Below are 21,516 nucleotides of genomic sequence, written 5' to 3' on the forward strand. Positions count from 1 at the left end.
TTTTTGTACATTCACACCAAATGTATGGAGCCAATGCAAAAAGCAAACAGCATGATGGGAGTTATCTCCAAAACAAACAGCGCATTTCTTAAAATTTCTGTATGTAACTTTTAGAAAATCCTTGTTTTTAGGGACACGTCTTTCTGAGGCCATTAAGTGAACTGCCGTCAGCAAAGTTACAGCTGATTAAAAAAATAAAATAAAAGCCTTTTTCATGCATACAAAATTTAATATTTTTTGAAAGTGCTGGTTAGTGGAAACGTTCTGTTTTTGGTGACATTTTCAACGACACAAGTGATGCTGATTGAAGCATTTGTCATGTGTGATGTTTTCAAAGGCTTTGGTAAATGTGAAAATCTGAGGATAATGTCTGTTTTCACAGTTTCTGTCTATGGTAAATGGTTTGATTATGGCGATTTTTCAAGAAGACATGCTTTTTAGACCTACCTTTAGGTTTTTGGGTTCAGATGGCATTTAAAATAGTACAAAATATGACCATTTAAAGTTGATTGTCCCCCCCACCCGACTTGTAGATAATGAACAGTCAAAAGACACCTTACTTGAAATGTATGAATGTTAAGCAAGACTGAAACTTTTTTAAGCAATTTCAGATTATTTATGAGCATTATACATGATTTATTCATGTAATATATACATTTCTGTCGCACAAGTTAATATACAATTAAAGCCCGGACAAGTAATGGACAAACTTTGCTTTTCTCAATCCTCTTTTGGCAACACAGATGAGAAGTGAGTTTTGTGTATCAAATTCCCACAGTCCAAACTGTTCACATCCTCTCTGCTGACATTAGCAACCCTGAGGGCTCAGTTGCCAAGCAGGTCACAGTGTGCTTCAAATCACTCCCAGACGCCTCTTTCTCACAGACGCAGATGAAAAACAGAAGGGGCCCCCTCAGCCATCCTGGAGAAACCAATATTAGTACAATTGTGAAATAAACCTCCTTTTTCCGTACAGTGGAGATGGAAATTGATTTATTGGTTTAAGCAGCAGCATCATTGACAACAAACATTATATGAATTCCATTATGACTTTCTCAGATGGATAGTGGTAAATTAAAACAGATATCAGCCTGTTCCTCTGTACACAAGTGTGCAAAACACTCCAACTAAAGAAGTGCAAGTAATTATTCACACCGCACACACACACACACACACACACACACACACACACACACACACACACACACACACGCCAACACAGTCAAACACACACAGGTTTACATGTAGTCACATATAAAATAGTATAAGGCGGTATAGTTTTTGGTAGCTAAATGTGATTTCAGCATATAAAGAATAGTTGACATTTTGGTAAATGAACTTGTTCACAGGAAGAATTAGATGAGAAAATCAAAACCACTTTCATGTCTGCTCGTTAAATATGAAGCTAAAGTCATTTAGCTTAGTTTAACGTAGAGATTGGAAACAGGGAGAAACAGCTTGGCTCTGTGTAAAACTAACATGATCTCTCGTTTTAAATATAGTTTGTGTTTATTTTTTTCCAGTTAACTACAGTTAACAGCTGGACAGATGCTGAACAAACAGTAATTTAAACAGCCTGTTGGCTGTTGGTAGGGTTGGTAACTGTGCTATAAAATATGGAATAATCCCGTAATTGGAAAATAAAAGACATGCTCTATCTATCTTTGTCAAATCTATGGGAGACAATTATTACAGGTTATACTATGAATTAAGACAAGACTTACATCTAATGAGAAGCTGCTGTCAGGTGTATCAATGCTGTCACTCATGAGTGACAAGTTCGATTGCCATGATACACCTGACAGCAGTGCAAGATTTAAAAAATAGTAAACTAAGAGCATAGTGCGTGGGGTGGGGGTAGCGTGGGGTGGGGGTAGCTGCCAGCTAAAAAACACAAATTTTCACTTAAACACTTGGGTTTCATATGAATTAAACTATTTAGATATGAAATCTTAATTACTGAACTTGAGAAATGCTGGCAGTTGGATTTTGTCACCTTCAGAAGAAGCCAGGTCAGACATTTCCGGTCTTTTTTCTACACTAGTCTGTAAAGTAATCTCTAAATATTGAATGTACAGACATGATAGTGGTATTGGTCCTTTTATCTAACTCTTAGCAAGAAAGTCTTAGACTCAAACTGAGCCAATGATATTTTCCAAAATGTCAAACCATTCCTTTAATATTCAGAACATTAACCTCCACCATTAAAAACTCATTTGCCTATGTCATTACACAGGTAACATTGTCTGAGTAAAATACTTCTTATTACTGCAATATAACACTTTATAAAAGTGGATACTGTAGGCCTACATACTTTATATATTCCATTGGTTATACAAGCATAAAAGTCACAAATATTGTTGATTATATCTGTTGAAATTCACAGTGTTCACAAAAAAAAGCTCATGTCCATTTTTGGTGACCTGTCATAATGCATTACCTCATATTTCTCATTTGCTTGACATGTATGAAAATACAGAGTTGTATCTGATCCGCTATAAAACTTACAACACTGTACTTGATTGTGTGCCAGTGTTTTTTGGCTCATCCTAACACCGCACGTGATTCTGATTCAAATCTTTCATTTTTGGATGACTAAGCAGAAGTTTTTGCCATTTTGATAATCATTACCTAAAGCAAAAATACTGTTTTTTGGGGGTCTTTTTAGGTAAGATGCACCTTTTTGTTTAGACACATTTCCCTCTTCTCCTGATGAATTAAAAAAAGGGGTTTGTCAGGCAGTAGGAGGCAAATGAACTCCAAAACATCCTTCTGAGTATACCACAAAGTAGCCCAATGAATAATGAGTGTGAGTAAAATACACTGTGCAACCACTCGCATGTTTAATGGAATATTAATTATTGTTCGAGTCAGTAACATGCTTTCCTGTTTTCCACCATCAATGAGTAGTAAACTCCCGGGGACCGCATACTCATCTCCCATCATTCCCTCTGACAGCGAGCTGTCTGCTTTTTCCTTCCTGTAGCTTTGTGCATCCTTCCCAGTAGTGCTGCCCTTTACAGGAATAGCACGCTCTGCCACTGATTGAGAGTAATTTATAGTCACCGTTCAGCTGCATCCTGTTAAAAAGGGTCCTCCTCATCCCGCTTTCCCCCTTTGTCTCTCACGCTACAGCATCACTGTCCGTGGGTGTGGGAATACAAGGAGTTTGTCTTAGGAAGTTTGGCCTGCTGAGAGGCTCGGGCAGCTTCAGAGCATGGTGCACCAGATCCTTTGTTTGTTCCTTTTATCTCCAGTTCCTAATCCATCCCTGCCAGGCTCATTTGTTGCTTCAGTGGTCCTACGGATGTGCATTTATTGTCTTTCTGTTGTGTATATGTTAGGGTAAGTGCTGGCTGCATTGTAAAAGCTGCTGGGTATATAGAAGAGCTTGAAAATAGTCCTCAGGTGAAAGATCAGTCACTGTCTTTCCTCATGCTGCGATCAGTGTGGATGTTGTTGGGCTCGGGGCTTTTGCACTGGATACTGGTACCATTCATGGGTCCGATGCTGCTCAGCTGGTTGTCAGAGTAACACCAGCAGCACAAACACGACTTGAGAAGCATGTGAAGAGAGAGAATACATTTTAGTGAAACAGTAGGAGATACACTTGTTCGCTTTCTTGCAGAGAGTGGGGAAGATTGATACATATCATATTTTTCCTTTAAATATAAAGCTGCACCCAGGAGATGGTTAGCTTATCATAGCATACAAACTGAAATCTATGCAGTGATTATGCCCCTCTAAAACTGAGTAATAAATAAAGCAGATCACATTTGTTCAATCTGTACAAAAGCCAAAGCGTAAATTTAACAAGTTGCAGTTTATATATATATATATATATATATATATATATATATATATACTTTTTTTTTTAACTTATTTATTTTTTATCTAGAGCAGTGACTTCCAGGGGTGCCATGCCATTTTTCCAGCAGCCCAAAATTCTGAAGTCCCATTCATCCAAACAATGTCCCATTTGCCCAAAAGTGCATTTCTCTGACAGCCCATTATCCCAAAGTTAAACTCTCAGAGTACCCATATCTCAGAAGATATCAACACACTCTCATTCCAAGTCGTCACACATTCCCGCTCTGTCAACAGACTTCTGCATCTACATTATACGCTCTAGGTATCGTCCTGCATGTACTGTTGATGTTCTGGGATGTTGCAACCCACACTGGGATGTCAACAAAAGCACATGCTTATGTTTAGGCAAAAAAAGCACATGGCAACCAACGCCACAGTGTCAACAAAAACACATGGTTCACATTAGGATAAAAAGGCATGGGTGGTTAGGTTTAGGCAACAGAAGCACATGGTTAGGTGTAGGCAAAAACATCATGGTTTGGCTCTACATTTATACAGGACGTGAACAGCAGGCTCCTGTATGAAAGTGCGGCGTTTGTTGGTTCCATCCACCTCAACTCCCACCCACCCTATAGAGACCCTACGCTCCTTATATTACATTACTGGCAACGTTTCTAACTGATGTGGCCCATGCACGTATCATACGGCTGGGCCAGGTGCTGTTGGGCCAACTGGTGGCATATCATAACACCACAAAAAGTTCCGTCCTGCCACATTACAAGTGGTATTTTGTGGTCTTTGGCAGTATTTGACGAATTCAGAATAAGAATGTGCAAAAAATACACACTCACTGCATTTAGTTTCCCAGCAGTGTTTGTTTTCAGCGACCCATCCCTGCTTTTTCATCAGATTTTGTGCCACCAAACTTGGGTGTTTTAAGCCAAAATGTGATCTTTGTCCACTTCACAATCAAGTGGTTTTTGTGCCTAAGCCCAACCACAAATTTACCACAGCGTCATTGGCAAATGTAATTTATTGTTGCTTTACAGAAATGTACATGGCAAACATTTTTACTGTGTGTATTTTCAGAGAAACAGGACAGGACTCTGGTGCTATAAGCATGTTTTTTGGGGAATATGGGCTGCTATCAGAGAATTGGGCTTTTAGTCTAATTGGACCATTTTTTGGAGTTTTGGGCTGTTTGCAGTCCCCTTTCTGGTGGGACTAGCTGTGTCCCAAACTTTCCGGTCTTTATGCTAAACTAAGATCACCAGTTTATGGTTGTGGCTTTATATTTACTGCACAGATGTGAGAGTTCTCTTTTTAGCTCTCCTCATCTAACTCTCGGCAAGAAAGCAAACAAGTGTACTTCCTTCCTTTAACATCGCCATTTTTACCAAGAGGTCTCTCTGTATGTGCAGCTTTTCTGCTCCCCCACCTCCCTCCCCTAATCTTTAACGTGCAAACTTGAGACATGGTTTATCTCCAGCCCAGGTCCATTTGACAGACGTTTGCAGTGTGTGACCTCAGCCCTACAAAGTGAATACATAAATCACCAAGCTGCTTTTACATGTTGCTCATGGAATGTCATCACCATCGCTGCGTCTGTTGTATCATGGACAAAAGGCCTGAGTTCACTGTTTGCTTTACTGGCCAGACTAAATCTGAAGTGTGTGTGTGTAAGAGAGAGGGATAAAGTGTAAGCATTTGAGTGTGTTGCATGCATTAATACCCATCTGTTATAGGGAAGTACTATACCTTGAAGCAGTTTTTAAACTTCTTGCTGACAAAGTAGAGAATAATGGGGTTTATGCAGGAGTTGATTGTTGCAAGGTTGATACTGAAGTAATCCAGGACCAACAGGAAACTGAAATTAAAGGAAGATGATTTTAATTACTTTTATAGAATACCACAGTGGCCATTTAGATTCTTTTTGGCATAGCATTGATAGTAAACACTTCTGTCAGAATCAGCCTTGTTTCTGTGTTTTTATCAGGATACAAAAGGTGAAAAAAACCTTATAAAACTCACAGAACAACAGTGCCACATCATGCACATTTGCTTATTTGCTTGTTTGTTCTACCCGCAACTCACTTAAACAGCTCACAGCGTGATGTGTCATTCTGGTAGTAAACCATCTTCTTCAGGATCCTGCTGAGGTGCAGTGGGAACCAGCACAGGGCAAAGATGAGGACAAGGCAGAAAACGGCTTTGGCCACCTCCCTCCTCTGCAGAGAGAAACAGCAGACATCATTCCACTGTTAGAGGAGATGGTGAAGTTTGTGTAAAGGAGGATTAGAGGTTAAAACCATGGAATAAACACGGCTGACTGAGCCAATGTCAAGACATTTACTCCCTAAAAAAAGCAGCTTTAAATGATCAAACCACATCACACATACTCATGTGCTTTTAGTCTAATAAACCTGGCATTATATAGGTTTTTTTCTTGTGCTGCATTCAGACACCTTCACAAGTATTTAAACCTCTTAACCTTGAGTAAATAGGTTTAATTCTCTTCAGAACCAAAAAAAAAACAGGCAATGAGCAACTTGGCAAGAACTTCAAGAAATCAGTAGAATTATTTTTTAAAAAGTTAAAGGAAAAATGCCCAGAAACATATGTATAATTATGATAATAATACTTTTTTTTTTTTTTTTTTTACAATTTGTTTTATAATTTTCTTGTGCTTATACTTTTTTTTGCTGTTTTTTGGGTCATCTCTTTTAGGTTTCTCATAGCTTTTTACCAATGTTTCTTGAAGACATAAAGCCAATTGCTTAGGTCTCAAAGGGTTAAAGTTAAGGACTACATTATCAATTGTCCAACCTGTTTGAGGTGCTCACTGAGAGCGATGCGAAGGCTGCCGTTCCTGTGGTTGAGCATCTCACAGGTCATCAGAGTGTAGAACACAGCAGTGCAGAGCAGTGGTACACAAAAGTAGAAGCCAAACAGCCACCAGTCCTTTGCATTCCTGTAGAACTACGGGGAAACAAGCACACATAAGACAGTACATTACATGTAAACTGAGAAAAATTAATGAATCACTGTGTGAACTGTAGTTAAGTATAAAAGAAGTTGTTGTTTTTTTTAAGCCACATGATGATGTCTCCCACAGTGCATCAAATGGCCTGCCCCACTCTCTTACACAACTCCGCCATCTTCCTGACCCTGCTCAGAAGGTGATCTGCTCTCTGCCGAATGTTGATCTAAACTTGTAAATTAATCTAAGACTCCCTAAGACATAATTAAACTTTCTGTTCATTTTCTCTAATAGCCCATTTCCCACAAATGGCTCCCTTTCTACCTCCATCTATCTGTAGAGACCAGTTGCCAGAAAAAAATGTTTCATTTTTGCAAACCATGAAAATGTTGCATGTGCACATTTTATATGTATCATGTCAGAAGAGGGGATGGTGAACAGCATGTCGAACAATGTGCAAACCGCCTGCTAAGCATCTGCTTGAGACAAACAACAACAAAAAATGTTTGTGATTTCTTGAGTCATTGCTGTTTTTCCAGCCACTTTTTAGGCTTTTGTAGCAACCCTTTGCTGTCTGGGCAGCTTTAATCCACAAAAATTGGTTGTTTTTCACCAGGAGCTGGTTTTCATGCCGGGGTAGTGGCACAAAAAGCTGTTGCTGATTGTGCCCCCCTAACAGGATATTGTAGGCCAAAACATGATCTGTAGAAGGAGGACCTCTCTCCAACTTTAGGTAACTGCTGTTATGTGGCCTTTTTAAACCTAAATGAGATTTTTTTGTGATATTGTTTTCTACTATGGAAGTAAAGTTGATTTGGCTTGTGCAGTTATGATCAAAGTAATAAGAGTCAAGGCTTTTGTAGTTGAACCTGACCCACTCTGTGCTCTTGTGCTATTGCAGTCCATGTGAGTGCTACACACATGTGCAAATAATGTAATAAGTCTGAAAGCCCCATCTGGCTCATCTGGCTCTTTGTGGTTTTAAGAAATACTGTAGGTATGCTCTGTAAAAATACCACATTTTCCCAACCCTACAAACTTGAAAGGACCTTGTTATACAATTTCTATGAAAAATGAAAACAACACATTTTAAGTTTGCACATCCACCCCAAACTTTGGCCTTGTTGAGAAAATCTTTTAAATAAGAAATTGATAAATAATGCTGTTAAGAAGCTTTTTTTGCTCAGACCTCAGCATTGTATAGCCTATGTGATATCCGAGAGAGATAGATTACTCCAGTTTTGTACATATGGCATAGATACACACATGTGGCTAACCTTGAGGCCCAGATTTCAGGTTTCAGTAATTGCACTTGGCCTGCAATCAATTATGTGCTCCAAGGATGTGAAAAGGGCCACAATCACAAGGAGAGGGTAAGAAGACCAGGTTTATTTCTTGAAGTGATACTAAACCCAAAATGTAGGCTTAAATGCCTTAAAGGGTGAATTTGGTTGTAGTCCTTCTTAAAGGTCCAGTGTGCAGGATTTAGGGGGATATATTCACAGAAATTAAAGATGATGTAATAAGTATGTTTTGTTTAGTGTATAATTACCTGAAAATGAGAATCTTTGTGGGTTTTTTTTACTTTAGAATGAGCCGTTATATAGCTACACAGTGAGTGGATCCTCGTCCACGAAGTCGGCCGTGTTGAACCGCCAGGTTTCTAAAGAAGCCCAGAACAGACAAACCAAACTCTGGCTCTAAATAAGGTCATTCCCCTTTTCATGTTTTCACATCAACTACTTAACAGCCCTTCAGTGATGAGCTGAACAGTTTCCAAAAAGCACAGATTTTTAACATGAAATTGCTTTTTTCAGTGTTTCTATATTTGTTTTGGGAAGGAAGAGATCACTGCAAATACTTCAGCTACTGGTAAAACATCCTGAAGGTCTGGATCTTCAGTCATAGAAGAAACGGTCGGCACACATTAGCAGCTGCTGGTTAGTGTTGTAGTCAAGACCATACTAACAAAGACCAAGACTTGACTGAGACCAGAGTGTGCTGAGACAAGACAAAGACCAAAGCAGGGTGAGACTGAGTCAAGACCAAGACACTATATACAGTGTGTGTGTGTGTGTGTGTGTGTGTGTGTGTGTGTGTGTGTGTTTGTGTTTGTGTGTGTGTACACAATTTTCCTCTGATTTCTATTAATACAAGCAAACACTGAGAAGCTGAAATCAGTTTAACTGACAGAAGTGATGTTGTCCCAGCCATCTCAGTAAGCGCTGCCTTGCAGAACTTCCCCTTGCACTGACGAGTGTTTTCTTTTTTTGTTTTTTGCAAATGAACTCTCTTCAGTTAAGTAGCCAAACTTGATTACAGGCGAACTGGCGTCTCTGCTCCCAAACCCCCAACCACCCTGCTTCTCTTCGTGTCGTTTTCATGCATCCAATCATAATAATTATGTTAACAAATATATCCATTGTGATCTCAATTAAAAATCTAGAGTCCACTATGTCCAAGACCAGGACAAGACCAAGTCAAAATGCATTTGATTCTGGGACAAGAACGAGACCCTCCGAAAGTGGTCTCGAGACCAAGACTGATTCTGAGTACTGCTTTAACACTAGTGCTGGGTCAGTGGCGTGTCTGGGATGTGCTAAACAGCGTCAGACTGCACATTGATCTGTAATATAAAACTCCTTTATTCAGTGATTTTACCAATTTTAATCACCAGGTCTGTTTGTTTTGGAGAGGAAAAGATCTCTGCGGATAATTCAACTGAAAACCCCCTTAACAGTGAGTTGTAACCAGGAGAAGTTTAAGCTGGTTGCACTCTTCAATCGTTTGTGTTTTTAATTATTATCTACCCGAAGCAGGAAATGTAGGGGATTTATTTTACTGTTCATGCGCTAAAAAAATATGCACCTATAACCAAAATAGTACATTAGCCTGCCATTAAAATCACTTACTGACTCAAAAACAACATGCGCTTCAAAGAAACGGCAAGATTAAGCTGAACTTGCACTGTCATTTTAAGTTCTCCCAATGCAGGTGGGTGCCCTATCTCATTATTCCAGCAATGTTTTGTCTCTTCATCGCAAATTTAACCACCCATCTGTGTGAGTACCTTGACACAATGTACAACACAGCACGTCTTGGCCTTAATACAAGCAAAACATGGGGACAAAAAAGCACAAACAGCAATTTTTCTTATCCAAAAATGATAAGGAAAAGGATGATAGCATACCACCATGAATTTGTTCTGTGGGTTAAGCATACAGGTGCGTATAGTTTGGTTGTTGTAGCTGAAGGTGACCATGTCGAAACCGACAGCCTCCGGTACTGCCAGGATGAGCGACAGCAACCAAATAGAGACAATCTCGATGACTGTGAGCAGAGGGACGCCCACTCCCTGAACTCTGCTCCAGGACGCCACAGCTCTGTACCTGTGGAGGGCAGACAGAAGAAGGGGGCAGACATAACAGATGGATGAGACCTATTGAATTGATCGCATTAAAGTAATGTGATTAGGGGATAGTGCAGCAGGAATGATTCTCATATAGCACTCCTGGGATACAAATTGAAATTATAAAGTATAAAGTGTAACACAGTTACTATGTTATGAAAAAAGCCTGTTTATTAATTGAAACAGGGCTGCAGGAGTTCAGTTGTTTTTAGTCACCGCTCCGTCATTAAATAGAAATCAGTAAAGTCATCATTTTCTTTGTCTCTCCTGACAGCATTTTCTTTGTGCATGGCAGCACACCAAACACAACAAACTGCTCAGTCAGCAAAGAATATCAAAATGTTAAGAATTAATGAGCAGAGATGATCAATTGTTTATTTTAAATATCTAATATTTATATTTTTGTGAAGCCTCCAAACAGACTGGCCCATGTTGGCAGAGAGGTCTGTCTGTTGGCTTGTGTTTCTCTGTGCACTGAATACTTGTTTGCTTGTTTGTTTCATTAATGGAAACCACTTGTCGAAATGTTTTAGTAAAATCCTGCATCAAGATTTTATGGCAAAAACAATATATTTTTCATGACACATTTGAATTTCTCTGTTGAACAACATGGTGGCATTTATATTTCACTAAGTGGTAATGTATCCACCTTTTTCTCTTCCTCCAACATTGAAAAGATACAAAAGAGACCCGGGTACTTTCATAATACATACCCACAAAAATATGCTACACATTTCCTGGAAACAAATGGTGAGCATCTGCTGTTGAACACAACTGTACCGCACTGCAGTCTTTTTAGAGGTCATTAAATATGTCTGCCTGGTTGAACCTTGGAGCCTCTGCAGAGCGGATAGGCGAGCCTCTTATCTCTAAAGTTGTGTCTAGTGCATAAAGTGAGATGACAATGAGCTTCAGCACTTCATGCTCATCTTTTATTTATCGGGGAATTTCTATTAAGGTTCTATTAAAAAAATAAGTGTTCAGTATACTTGCTATCGAGATAATGTTTTTAATATTAACAAATGGAGAGTTTAAAGTGCGTATATCATACACTTAATGGTGCATACAAAATAAACGTCTGTCATATTTCTATTAAAGAAGTAAACTGCTCAGCACACAAGTTGTCAACACAGAGGCAACAAACAGAAGAGCAGAGAGATAAATAATGCCCCTGGTGATGATGCACAGTCAATATCGACCTTTCCCAAAAGTGATCATCATCTCAGCTAACCAAATCCTTATGTCATTAAACTGTAATCAAATTTCAATATTCATGTGTTTTTGTCTAAACTAATCTCTGCAGCGCACAATCACCAAAATCATATTAGAGGAAAACATTTGAGACAAATTAATCTGAAGCTTTGCTCTGTGGATGAGTTGTTGAGACTAGACGTCCAAATTAAATTTGTTTAATTTCCTTTTTCCAATCATTTCACTGCCTCCTTAAATTTTTGGCAACAGCATCTGCTTTTTCAGCTATGAAAAAAAACTTCATGCTGGTTTTACAAGACCATGCAACTTTACAGGAAACTTGCTGCTTTTCATTTGTTTCTATGGATGGATAAAAACAAAAATAAAACCTCTTTTATGAGAATTAGAAAGAAGTCCAAGAAGTTTAAGACTGAATTAATTTCCTGAAAACTTGCTTTAACATCCGTGTTTAATCAAATGCCACATCACAAACATATGCACAAAACATGTTATAATAAAAGTAACGTAAAGTGTTTTGGGTCAGTTTTTAGTATAGAGAGAAGGACTTTTGCTTGAACTTTTTGCCAGGCCACCAAAACTGACCCTCACATGTCAAAGCTGTTGCAGTTTGGAGAGTGAAAGCACTGACCTGTCCACACTGAGGGCGCACAGGTTGAGTACGGTGATGCCCACAGAGGCTTTCTGCAGGAAGGGCAACAGCTTACACAGACACAGGCCAACAATACTGTCATCAAAGGGAAAGCGTCCTGCCAGGAGCTTAAAAAAAAAAAGAAAGCACATACAATAACTGTGAAACAAACACTTACCTAATAGGAGTTTAATCACATTTGTACAAAAATTTAGTCAACAACATTCACGCTAACATCATTTGTGATCAAATCACTGTTTGGTTTAGCTTATAGTATTAATACTGGCTGTTAATAAAGCATTCTGTTTTCTATGAGTCTTTAGGGAGATGACTGTTAATCTCAGTTTTGTGGCTTGATTCATGCAGACTGACGTTAATATCTATTTAAGGCAATTTTACTGCAGATCGAGCCACATGAAAGACCTCTCAACGTCATCTTAACGTCAGAGTGAGTTTAGTCTGACATGGACCATATGGAACTCATCATCTGATAAAACTTTGCACAGTGTTTGCTCAGCTTTTGTATTTCCTGTAAACACAAGGGGGTATGTTTTTTAAATTTATTTTTTAACATATGTGGGGGGGATTTAGAATTCTCAACCAGAAAATTCAAAGACCTAATTTCCTTTTGGTGAAATTTTTGCACCTACTTGTGTATTTTCTGTATTAATTTATGGTGCTTATGTATTTAGTTTTGTCAAAATAAAGTTCCCTGCTACTGGGGGGTTGCACATTTTTTGAATATTGAGGGGGGCATGTTTCCTGTATCCCATCCGAAATCTACTTTTATGTGCAAAAATACTGCCTCTCAAAGCATACAACAAAACTTTGCTAATAATTCACTCTGCTGTCAATAGTATTTTAGAGCCACTTCCACAACCTCTTATAGTATTGCTTCCTTTGAGAAAATAAGTCGAGGTTTGTTTGATTGGGTCATCAAAGTGGTCTTGGCGGCACTTTTCCTTCAGTACGATATAACCTGAACTAAACACGTTTCCCAAACCTGAAGCCACAGTAAGAACTTCACAGTGCTTCCTTGGCCCTCTATTGTTTACTTGTGCCGTTAAAGTTTCCTGAGAGCACAGAGGAGCAGCAGAGAGGAAAGGATCCCACACTACTGTTTTCAGCGTATAAGTAGCTGATTATTTTTGGAAACACTGTCCCAGCCCAGAGGAAGCAAACACGGGGCTTCAACATAGTTTCAACATTGTAGACGTGGCTCTTTCTTTGTTTGTGCATCAACTGTTCCCCCTGCTAAGATTTTTGTTTCTGTCTTGCACATGTGTTGCTCAGATCACGAAGTCACTGTGCGCTCAAAGTTTCAAGTTGATTCTAACCAGGTGGCTTTCTCATTTGGCAACCCATAATGCTCTGGAAAGATCAGGTTGACTGATGACTCCATTTCGCCATCATTCTTGGTTACTATACAAAGCATGACACTATTTATTGGTATAAATCAAACCAAGACAGCGCTAATTTATCATCATTAAATGCTTCATATTTTAAAGGCACAATCAATATTCAAAAAGTAAACAAAAGTGTTGTGACTCACCAAAAAAAAAATCAAAATACAGAATTTAAACCAGCTATCACTCTTTTGAAAACACTGATACTCATTAGACAGATGCTGTTACAGGTATGTTTACATCAGACAGGTTAAAAATAAGATGATATTTACACTACAGCATAGGTCAAACTTTTGAATCTCACTGTTATTTAGATGAAACATAACAGATGGGGCTTAATGAAGAACTGACTTCAAAACTCCACAAGTGATTTATCACGAGTTACACTGGCTACTTTTTTTCTTTAACATAAAACCTCGAGATAAGGGTCAGTGACTAATGTCCCAGGTCAATGCAAGGCCACTGGCATGTGTGACTACAGCTTCATCCCCATGTTTATTTAAGCCAGCCATATTCCTGCTCCTCTCATCACTAATCTGCCCGCATGAGGGAGATAACGGCATCCAACTGATTACACTTTCCCGTCTATTTGTTCACTTCCCTTCCCCCCTTTTCCCGTCTGTAATATTCCACTTTATCTCTGCATATCACCTCTATTGTTGCTGCATTTCATCATTTCAACACAGAGACCTGTCATTCAGCAGATTAGCTTCCAAAATAAGGTCAAGACTTTAATTATAGCATGCACCAAACTGTACCTTGTATACATTGATGGGTATATCAATAATTATGTAGATAAGGTCTCCCAGTGCCAGGCTGGCAATGAGGGCGTTGGGCCCGTTCCTCATGCACTTGTGCTGGTATATAATCCTCAGCAGGGTGGCGTTGCCGACCAGGCCGACCACAAACACATGGATGGAAATGATGGTGTTGATGTATTTAAAATAGTAGTTAATAGAAGTCTTCGTTTTGGTGCACATTGGCGGTGGTATTGGCTTCTTTATGACACTTTCATTTCCAGATCCCACAGCTTGGGTATCACCCCCGGGGGCCCACGGGTAGGGGCCAGGCCCCGTGCTGGGACTGACGGTGCTGTAGAAACCTGGAGACTGGTGGGTGGAGTGGACGAGGGAGCCTGGGAGAGAGTAGTCCTCTGTTTCGGCTCTGTTTATCTGGCACATTCCTCTGGCTGCCATACAGACCATTAGCACCAACATATGCACAGCTGGGGTGCCCATTATGGAGCACATTTGGCGCTTTGATTTCGTTGATTGAAAGACTGTCCCAATATATCACTGGTAAGGAAAGAAAACAAAAAACGAGAGGGAATTTTGTTATTTTTCAGACAAAACACTTTCACTCATCTCACATTTTTCTCAACGTAAAATAATCTTACCAAAGTGGAATTTTATTTTTCAATTAAACAGCATTACTGTCCTTTCAAAAGCAGTGAGGAAGTTTAACAACTTCTTTAGGACTTCAAAAAGGTTTTGCCAAGGGGGCACAGATGGGAAATGCCAGGTCTAGTTAGAGTCAGGCAGTTTAGGATGAGGCATCAGCAGAGTGCGTTGGGCATCTTGTTTGTTCTCATTCGTCCCTGAAAGACGGAGCTGTCTGTTATGGCTTTGTTTTGTTGTTGTTGTTGTTTTTGTTTTTGTTTTTTAACAATATTTTTATTGAGGTTTTTCAATTATAACAGATATGACATAGAAATAAAATAGTCTTGGCAGCAAATATGATATGCCACAAAATGAAAACATTAATCATAAATCAAAAATACAAAAAACAGATGTTTTTTGCAATGTACAGAAGTCTTGAAGATTACATGGGCAGCAACATTTTACATTTTTATTTCCAATTGTCCCGACCCAACTCCCATCTTTGGTGTTATTGGTCTTTATCAACATTTTGTTTCAAAAGGTCCATGAAGCTCCCCAAGATATTTTCAAAAACTGGCAGCTTTTCCTTTGTAATAGCAACACATGTTGATAAATCCTTGATATATAGCTTTATACTCATTTTTTCCACATTTTTCCATCCTATCTATTGCTCTTTTACCTTGTTAGAGACACAAGTCTATTAGCGCACGGTCACTTTTCTTGGTAATATAATCACCTGGTTTGTTTATCTGGCTAACTATATCAAGAACCTCTCCAAAAACTTTAGTCCGTGTTACAGTCCCACAAGCAGTGGAAGAGTGCCTTTAGCATTATTACATTTGATGTATGTGTCTGGTGTATTTGGATTCTGTCATGGCTTTGTGTCAATAATGTTGCAGCCAAACACCAAAGCCCCCTGTGCTGTTTCCACAATGAGACCCTTGCGTGGGTTTGCAACTGGATGATTTCCTCAGTTTTACATTCTCCCTCTGTTTCTAATTTAGAAAGGTTTAAGCATGTGGTCACAATACAATGAACTAAGAGATGCTGCAGGGCTGATTTCAGTCAATTTTCAAGCATAATAGGTAAATATAAGTCAGATGAAGATCCAAATCTGCATCAAAAGGTACATACTGTAGTTATAACTTAGATTCCTGTCTGAATCCATTAGTGCTGTACTGCATTTACTGTTGTAAAGATACAGTTATTTTCACCTTTACTTGAAAAAAAAAAAAAAAAAACAACAACAAACTTCCGGACAAAATCAAAGTAATTAACTCCACAAAACTCCTAGTAAAGAGCAGATAAAAGTTTCAAACTGTCAGATCGATAGTGAAGCCCTTTTCATCATGTCACAGCACAGGCAGCTCTTATAGCCCAGAGTTCTTCCTGTTCAAAGTCCCAGCTGTCACCAAGTACACAAAGAACTATTTAGCAGCCAGCCCTTCAAGTAGCATCACAGTTTAGCATCAGCATGACACTGCTGGGATCTGTGACAGCACGCAAACTGATCTATCCATAAATAATAAATACATTTGGTTTTCACCTACCGCTTCTAAAATGTCTGCCTGGCCCCCTTGGAAACCGTCAGGCAAACTTTCGGCTGAAGCCCCCAGACATCTGTATCACATCACATGAGTAATTAACGCACTATCAAAGCCGCACCGTATCCCACTTGGTTTGAGCAATGCACCCGTCTGCTCTGAGGTGCCTTCGCATTATGGCTCAGAGTTTCCTGTGGAGAGTTTGCAGTATGTCTGAGTGTGTGTGTGAGAGATTGTGTGTGAGGTTGTGTGTATCTCTGCATGTGTGTGTGTGTGTGTGTCTGTGTATCAGAGCACCAGTGAGACACTTTGACTGGGTGGGATAGTAAATCTCCACCTCCCTTTGGTAACAGACTGGGCCCCCTTTGGAAACTTACCCCCCTCACACCCCCCTCCTTTCCCTCTCTCTCTGAGGCACCGCCTGCTGACAGTCATTTCCAACACGCACACACACATACACAGATACACACACACAAGCACACACACGGGGTGCAAGGACATCTGGGAGCCCAACGCCCCTCCAATCTGCCCCTTTGCTTCAGTCCCTCCTACCTTCTCTTTCAATCCCTCTCAGACTCACATTATGTCTTGTATACATTACATGCAACTGTTTCCTCACACGAGAGGCAGCAGAGATTAGATGGGAGGCACGAGGAAGACAGTGTCCATGTTGTGATGTTTCCCTCATTTGAGAGGGGTGGGAAACTGAGACGGGAAGTGGGAGCTCACCATCAGCATGCCTTCACTTTTACAGACTAACCACTGCGTGGGTGGCCGCAACACATCACACCTTCTTATGATGCAGTAATAAAGCTCTCTATTAGCCGTAAAATGTGGGTAATCACCAAGTGGTTAAGTAATTGGAGGAGAAAAAAGTGGCCCAGTCTAGATGAGCGTTCCCTTAAATTGTGAAACATCTAAATTACAAAATAAGAAAAACCCAGAAAATCCAATACATTTCTTTTTCCTCACATGTTAAAAAACAACAACAACACAGACAGACAGCACTCTGTGAGATGACTTAATGCCTGAATTAGAGAAGAAGGCAGGTCAATGTCAAGAGAGAAGAGTGCTCCTACATCACTGTCCATTATGGATTTCAAAATGGACCATTTATCGTGATGTGCCCTGAGAGCAGGAAGAAGGCTATCAGAGTCACCACGCTTTGTTTTTCCCACTGCCAGAATGCTGACGCAGCAACTGCTTAAAGGGGAAAACCACTCAATTAAAAAAAAAATGCTCATCCCTATTGCCTGGTGGAATTCAGTACATATTTGTTAAAATGGTCAATTCTCCACTGAATACATTAGACAAACAAATAGATTTTTCCACTGACATTAAGGAGGGTACTTTATTTAGATTTGATGAGGTTGCAGATTTTGCAGGATTTGCTTTTACATCAAAATGAACTTAAGTACAGTTAAATTGGAACTGTATTTTAATTCAAAATATATTTAAATTTAAAAATGTAAATTCAAACTGGGAACATTTACAAGCACCATAAACATATCGTTCTAATAAAGGGGTTACACTATTGTGGTTATTGAGTTAAGCATATTTAGAAATGCCAGCTATAGAAAGCAAACAGCAATGTACAGAACCTGTTATATTTTTTAAGCACAACAGTAATATCTATATTAAATTGATATAACATCATTAGTAAGTACCTCAGAAATATATTTTGTGCTGTAAAAACTGTATGATGAAATAAAGAGAAATCAGAGTCAGTACATGCATACAGAGCACACACACATGCACATAAAAAACACTGATTTTTGCTGAGACCTGAAGTGTCAAAAGGTGCTGACTCCATTTTCCAGTGTTTCGAAATGTTTAGTTCTTTCTCTGATGAAATATTTGTTCCTTTCAAATTTTCTAATTTGTTGCCCCCTCATTAGGATTACATCGTTATAATTGCATTCCAAAATCCATACCCCTACGACCATTACAAACATTTCTCATATCACATTTTTCTTATGTTTTTTTTACTTGTTTTTTTGGGCAAGTGGATCAGAAATATACTTGCCAAAGTCAATTTGTACCCACCCCTGCAAATAGCTTTATTCATTAGCAGTTATTGAGTAACAAAGACTTAAGTTAATTGTCATGTTGTGACATTTTTTGGAAACTTGATGTGCCTTTAAACAAACTCATCTTATACACCACCAAACTTGAGGCCAACTGTGCAATACATAGTTGGAGTTTCAGCCCCATCCTCTATCACCATCTGACTAAACTCATTTGCAGGATACATGAAATACTTGCACATGCTGATGCTTATGCAGGCCATTCTTTGTTGTTACCCACATCATAAGTGCCCTGTTGGTATTGCATATGTGCAACTCTCAATAGTGATGAGAACAAAGCAAAATGGCTCACTCCTTAGTTACTTCAATTATCATCCCTAGAAAAAAAATTATGTGTGTAATTAGTTTTTATTACTCTCTCAATCAGAAGAGTGACTCACTACATTTACTAGCCCAGTATGGCATATTACTTGTCCCTGGCAAGCAGGCAGCCTTTATTGTTGAACTGTGTATGAAAATATTTTGGTAGAGGTTACCCACATAAAAAACTTTGTTAAGGTCAGGAAATATGAAATAATAATTTGAAGATACCATGAATGCTGTTGTTTTTTTCTAGTGACTTGTTTCCCTCTTTCAGCCATGTTATACAAATATTTTTGATATGAAGGTTTTTGTGTTATGCAAATATTCAGTATATTGTTATATAGGGATTGCAGAATCTGGTTTGAACCTCAATTACATGAACCAGTTGGGATTATTTTTGTTATTTTGCAATTGTACTTTGAGTTAAGTTCACAGCTTTGAAGAAACAGTAAAAAAGAAATCCTTTCTAGAGTCTGTGTATATCATGCCTTTAATTCATATTAAATGTAACAATTATTTGAAACCTTTTCGGTAAAACACTGCCATGCCTTAAGGTTTTTTTTGTTTTGTAACTTTGAATAAAACTTTCATGCTTCCTCTCATAACACGTAGGTTCAGTGTTTATGGTTCATTTGCAGGTAATTTTCCTACAGTCAAATAGTGACTTAATTGGGTAATGCCAATATTTACAGCTATTTAAAATTAAAGGGATCGTGTTTTCTTTAATTGTAGTCATGAATTTATCATGGCTTCTGAATTAGTTATGGTCAGCAGTGGCGAATATTTAATTTATTGGAACGTGATTTGCTGACGGCATCTGATTTCTTAACACTCCCACCCCCAGCCCCCTCTTATTTTTTCCAAAGTCCCCTGATTGTTGGCAGCTTCTATGACATTTTAACTTTTGAGGGGGTAGTAGAGGCTTTGTTAGTAAATCCATTAATATATAAATGATGAAACCTTTACCTGCTCCCAGTTGCTTTGGCTTTCATGTTGTTGTTGTGTTGTTGTTTGGATCGTAATCAGGTATTAATGCCATTCTGTCTGAACTCAAAGATGGCAGGCTGCCTGGTAATTCATATGCTTGTTCTCTGATGGCATCTGTCGAAGTGTGCTCTCTGCATATTGGTACATACCCTATGGGAAATTTCAATCCAGCCCCAGACTGAGTGGGATGTAAGCAATTTCTTAACTGGGACACTTGCGCAAAAACAGAAAGAACAGAGAGAGTGAGAGAGAGAGAGAAAGAGAGGGAGAGAATAAGTTTGAGGCCAATTCTACTGTGACAAGCGGTGACAGAGTGAAGAGGGTTCAGTATACTGCCTGGCTTTATTAATTTGGGACATATGCTCCACACAAACAAAAAGTTACAGAGTGAGGGGAAAAAGAAAATCTTGATGAAGGAATTTTCATAATAGCCTGACTAGTGGCTGACTTCTGAATTTAATCAATATAATATTTACAGACTATCTTAATTAGGGGGAGGGAAGCTTTGTCAAAGCGGTGATGATGATATCTGATGAAAAGAGCCTGTGGAGGAGTCTACGCTCTCGAGAAAAAATTGGCTGCTGTAAAGTTCCTGCAACTTTCTTCACAATGGCCTCAAGTTATCTGAAGGTGAATGGTTAATGGCAACTGACAGGGGGTTATCTTTTGTTCTACTTTGCTGTGATAAGTCTGCAAAAACAGCTGATTCAGAGCTCTTGAAGCTCTCAGCTGATTATCTTTGGTAATGTGTTTTCCTCAAGACCATAGGACATAAAAATCGAAACATGAGAACATTGTCTGCAGTTAAAATTCTTCCCATCTGTTCTTATTTTAGAAATGCAGTGTTATTTTGTATGATACTTATATCTTAGAGTTAAAAAGACACTATGGAGAGACTAAAGAGAAGATACGCTCACTGAAATTAAGGCATTACATCAGGTTTTATCCAAATATTGCACAAACTGGAGTTCACTATAGCAGCAAAATATTTAAGGGCCCTGACACACCAGGACAATGGTCAGCCATTGGTCACCCTAAGTTTAGCAGTGGTGGCACTAGTTGGTCTTTGTCAGCTGTTTTTCAGTTAAATTGGCATCCGAGATTGGCAGCTCAGCTCAGAAACAAATGTTAAAAGCAAAGCACTTGTCATATTAGGTAAGATTGTGGGTTTTTTTTTAGCAGATATAATTTGTAATCGTGTGTTATTGTTCGCTAGCGTATGATAAATGTGCTTTGTTTGGGTTGTGTTGTTAATGTGCTAAATGGCTACATAGCCTCTTGAATCCATCCTGTTGGTCTTTAGGTTTTCCTTTTTGATTGACATATACAGACTACCGCTGCACGCTGGTATGGACAGGTGGAGAACGTACTTGCTAGTTGGCCGTTGGCTTAAATCTTTGCAGTGTGTTGCACCACGTTATCATCCCAAGTCGTCACATGTTGTCTCTTTGTAATGGACTTCTGTGTCTACAGGTGTCCTTCTGCATCTGCTGCTGACGTTCCGGGATGGCGCTATGTCAACAAAAGCGGTTATGTTTAGGCAACAAAAGCACATGGGAACCAACGCTGGACATCCACAAAAGTCCAGATGGTTAGGATTGGGCATAAAGGGTATAGATGGTTAAGTTTAGTTTATCATTCAGACGCAAAAAGTGGCATTTGGTGTTCGTAGCACTGCAAAAAGCAGCAGTATATATGAAGACTTTGTTGAAATAGACTGTTCAGGTCGAACCTTTGACCGAGACACAAGTGAAATTAGGCAGCTCATTAG

General features: G+C 39.0%; 1 protein-coding gene across 1 annotated transcript; it reads right to left on the reverse strand.

Moving 5' to 3' along the window:
- Positions 1-976: 976 nt before the first annotated feature.
- Positions 977-16,670, reverse strand: ednraa (endothelin receptor type Aa). The gene is made up of 8 exons (XM_042484498.2): positions 16,375-16,670; positions 14,204-14,740; positions 12,040-12,167; positions 9,981-10,179; positions 6,637-6,789; positions 5,905-6,038; positions 5,569-5,677; positions 977-3,554 (listed from the first exon to the last, which is right to left on the reverse strand). Exons 2-8 carry the CDS (start codon positions 14,693-14,695, stop codon positions 3,417-3,419), a joined length of 1,353 nt encoding a protein of 450 aa, XP_042340432.2. The 5' UTR covers positions 14,696-14,740; positions 16,375-16,670; the 3' UTR covers positions 977-3,416.
- Between the last annotated feature and the right edge of the window lie 4,846 nt (positions 16,671-21,516).

The sequence above is a fragment of the Plectropomus leopardus genome, chromosome 3, assembly GCF_026936395.1.
Source record: "Plectropomus leopardus strain MGB_pleo_1.0 chromosome 3, ASM2693639v1, whole genome shotgun sequence".
NCBI classification, from domain to species: domain Eukaryota; kingdom Metazoa; phylum Chordata; class Actinopteri; order Perciformes; family Serranidae; genus Plectropomus; species Plectropomus leopardus.

Bases quoted from the DNA above. Each gene is read 5' to 3' on its own strand.
- ednraa (XM_042484498.2), bottom strand. From the start codon at position 14,695: ATGTGCTCCATAATGGGCACCCCAGCTGTGCATATGTTGGTGCTAATG. The intron at 6,039-6,636 runs GTTGGACAATTG...TTCTCTCTGCAG, and splicing joins TCAGTGAGCACCTCAAACAG to AGGAGGGAGGTGGCCAAAGC. The intron at 3,555-5,568 runs GTATAGTACTTC...ATGCTTCTCAAG, and splicing joins AGTTTAAAAACTGCTTCAAG to TCGTGTTTGTGCTGCTGGTG.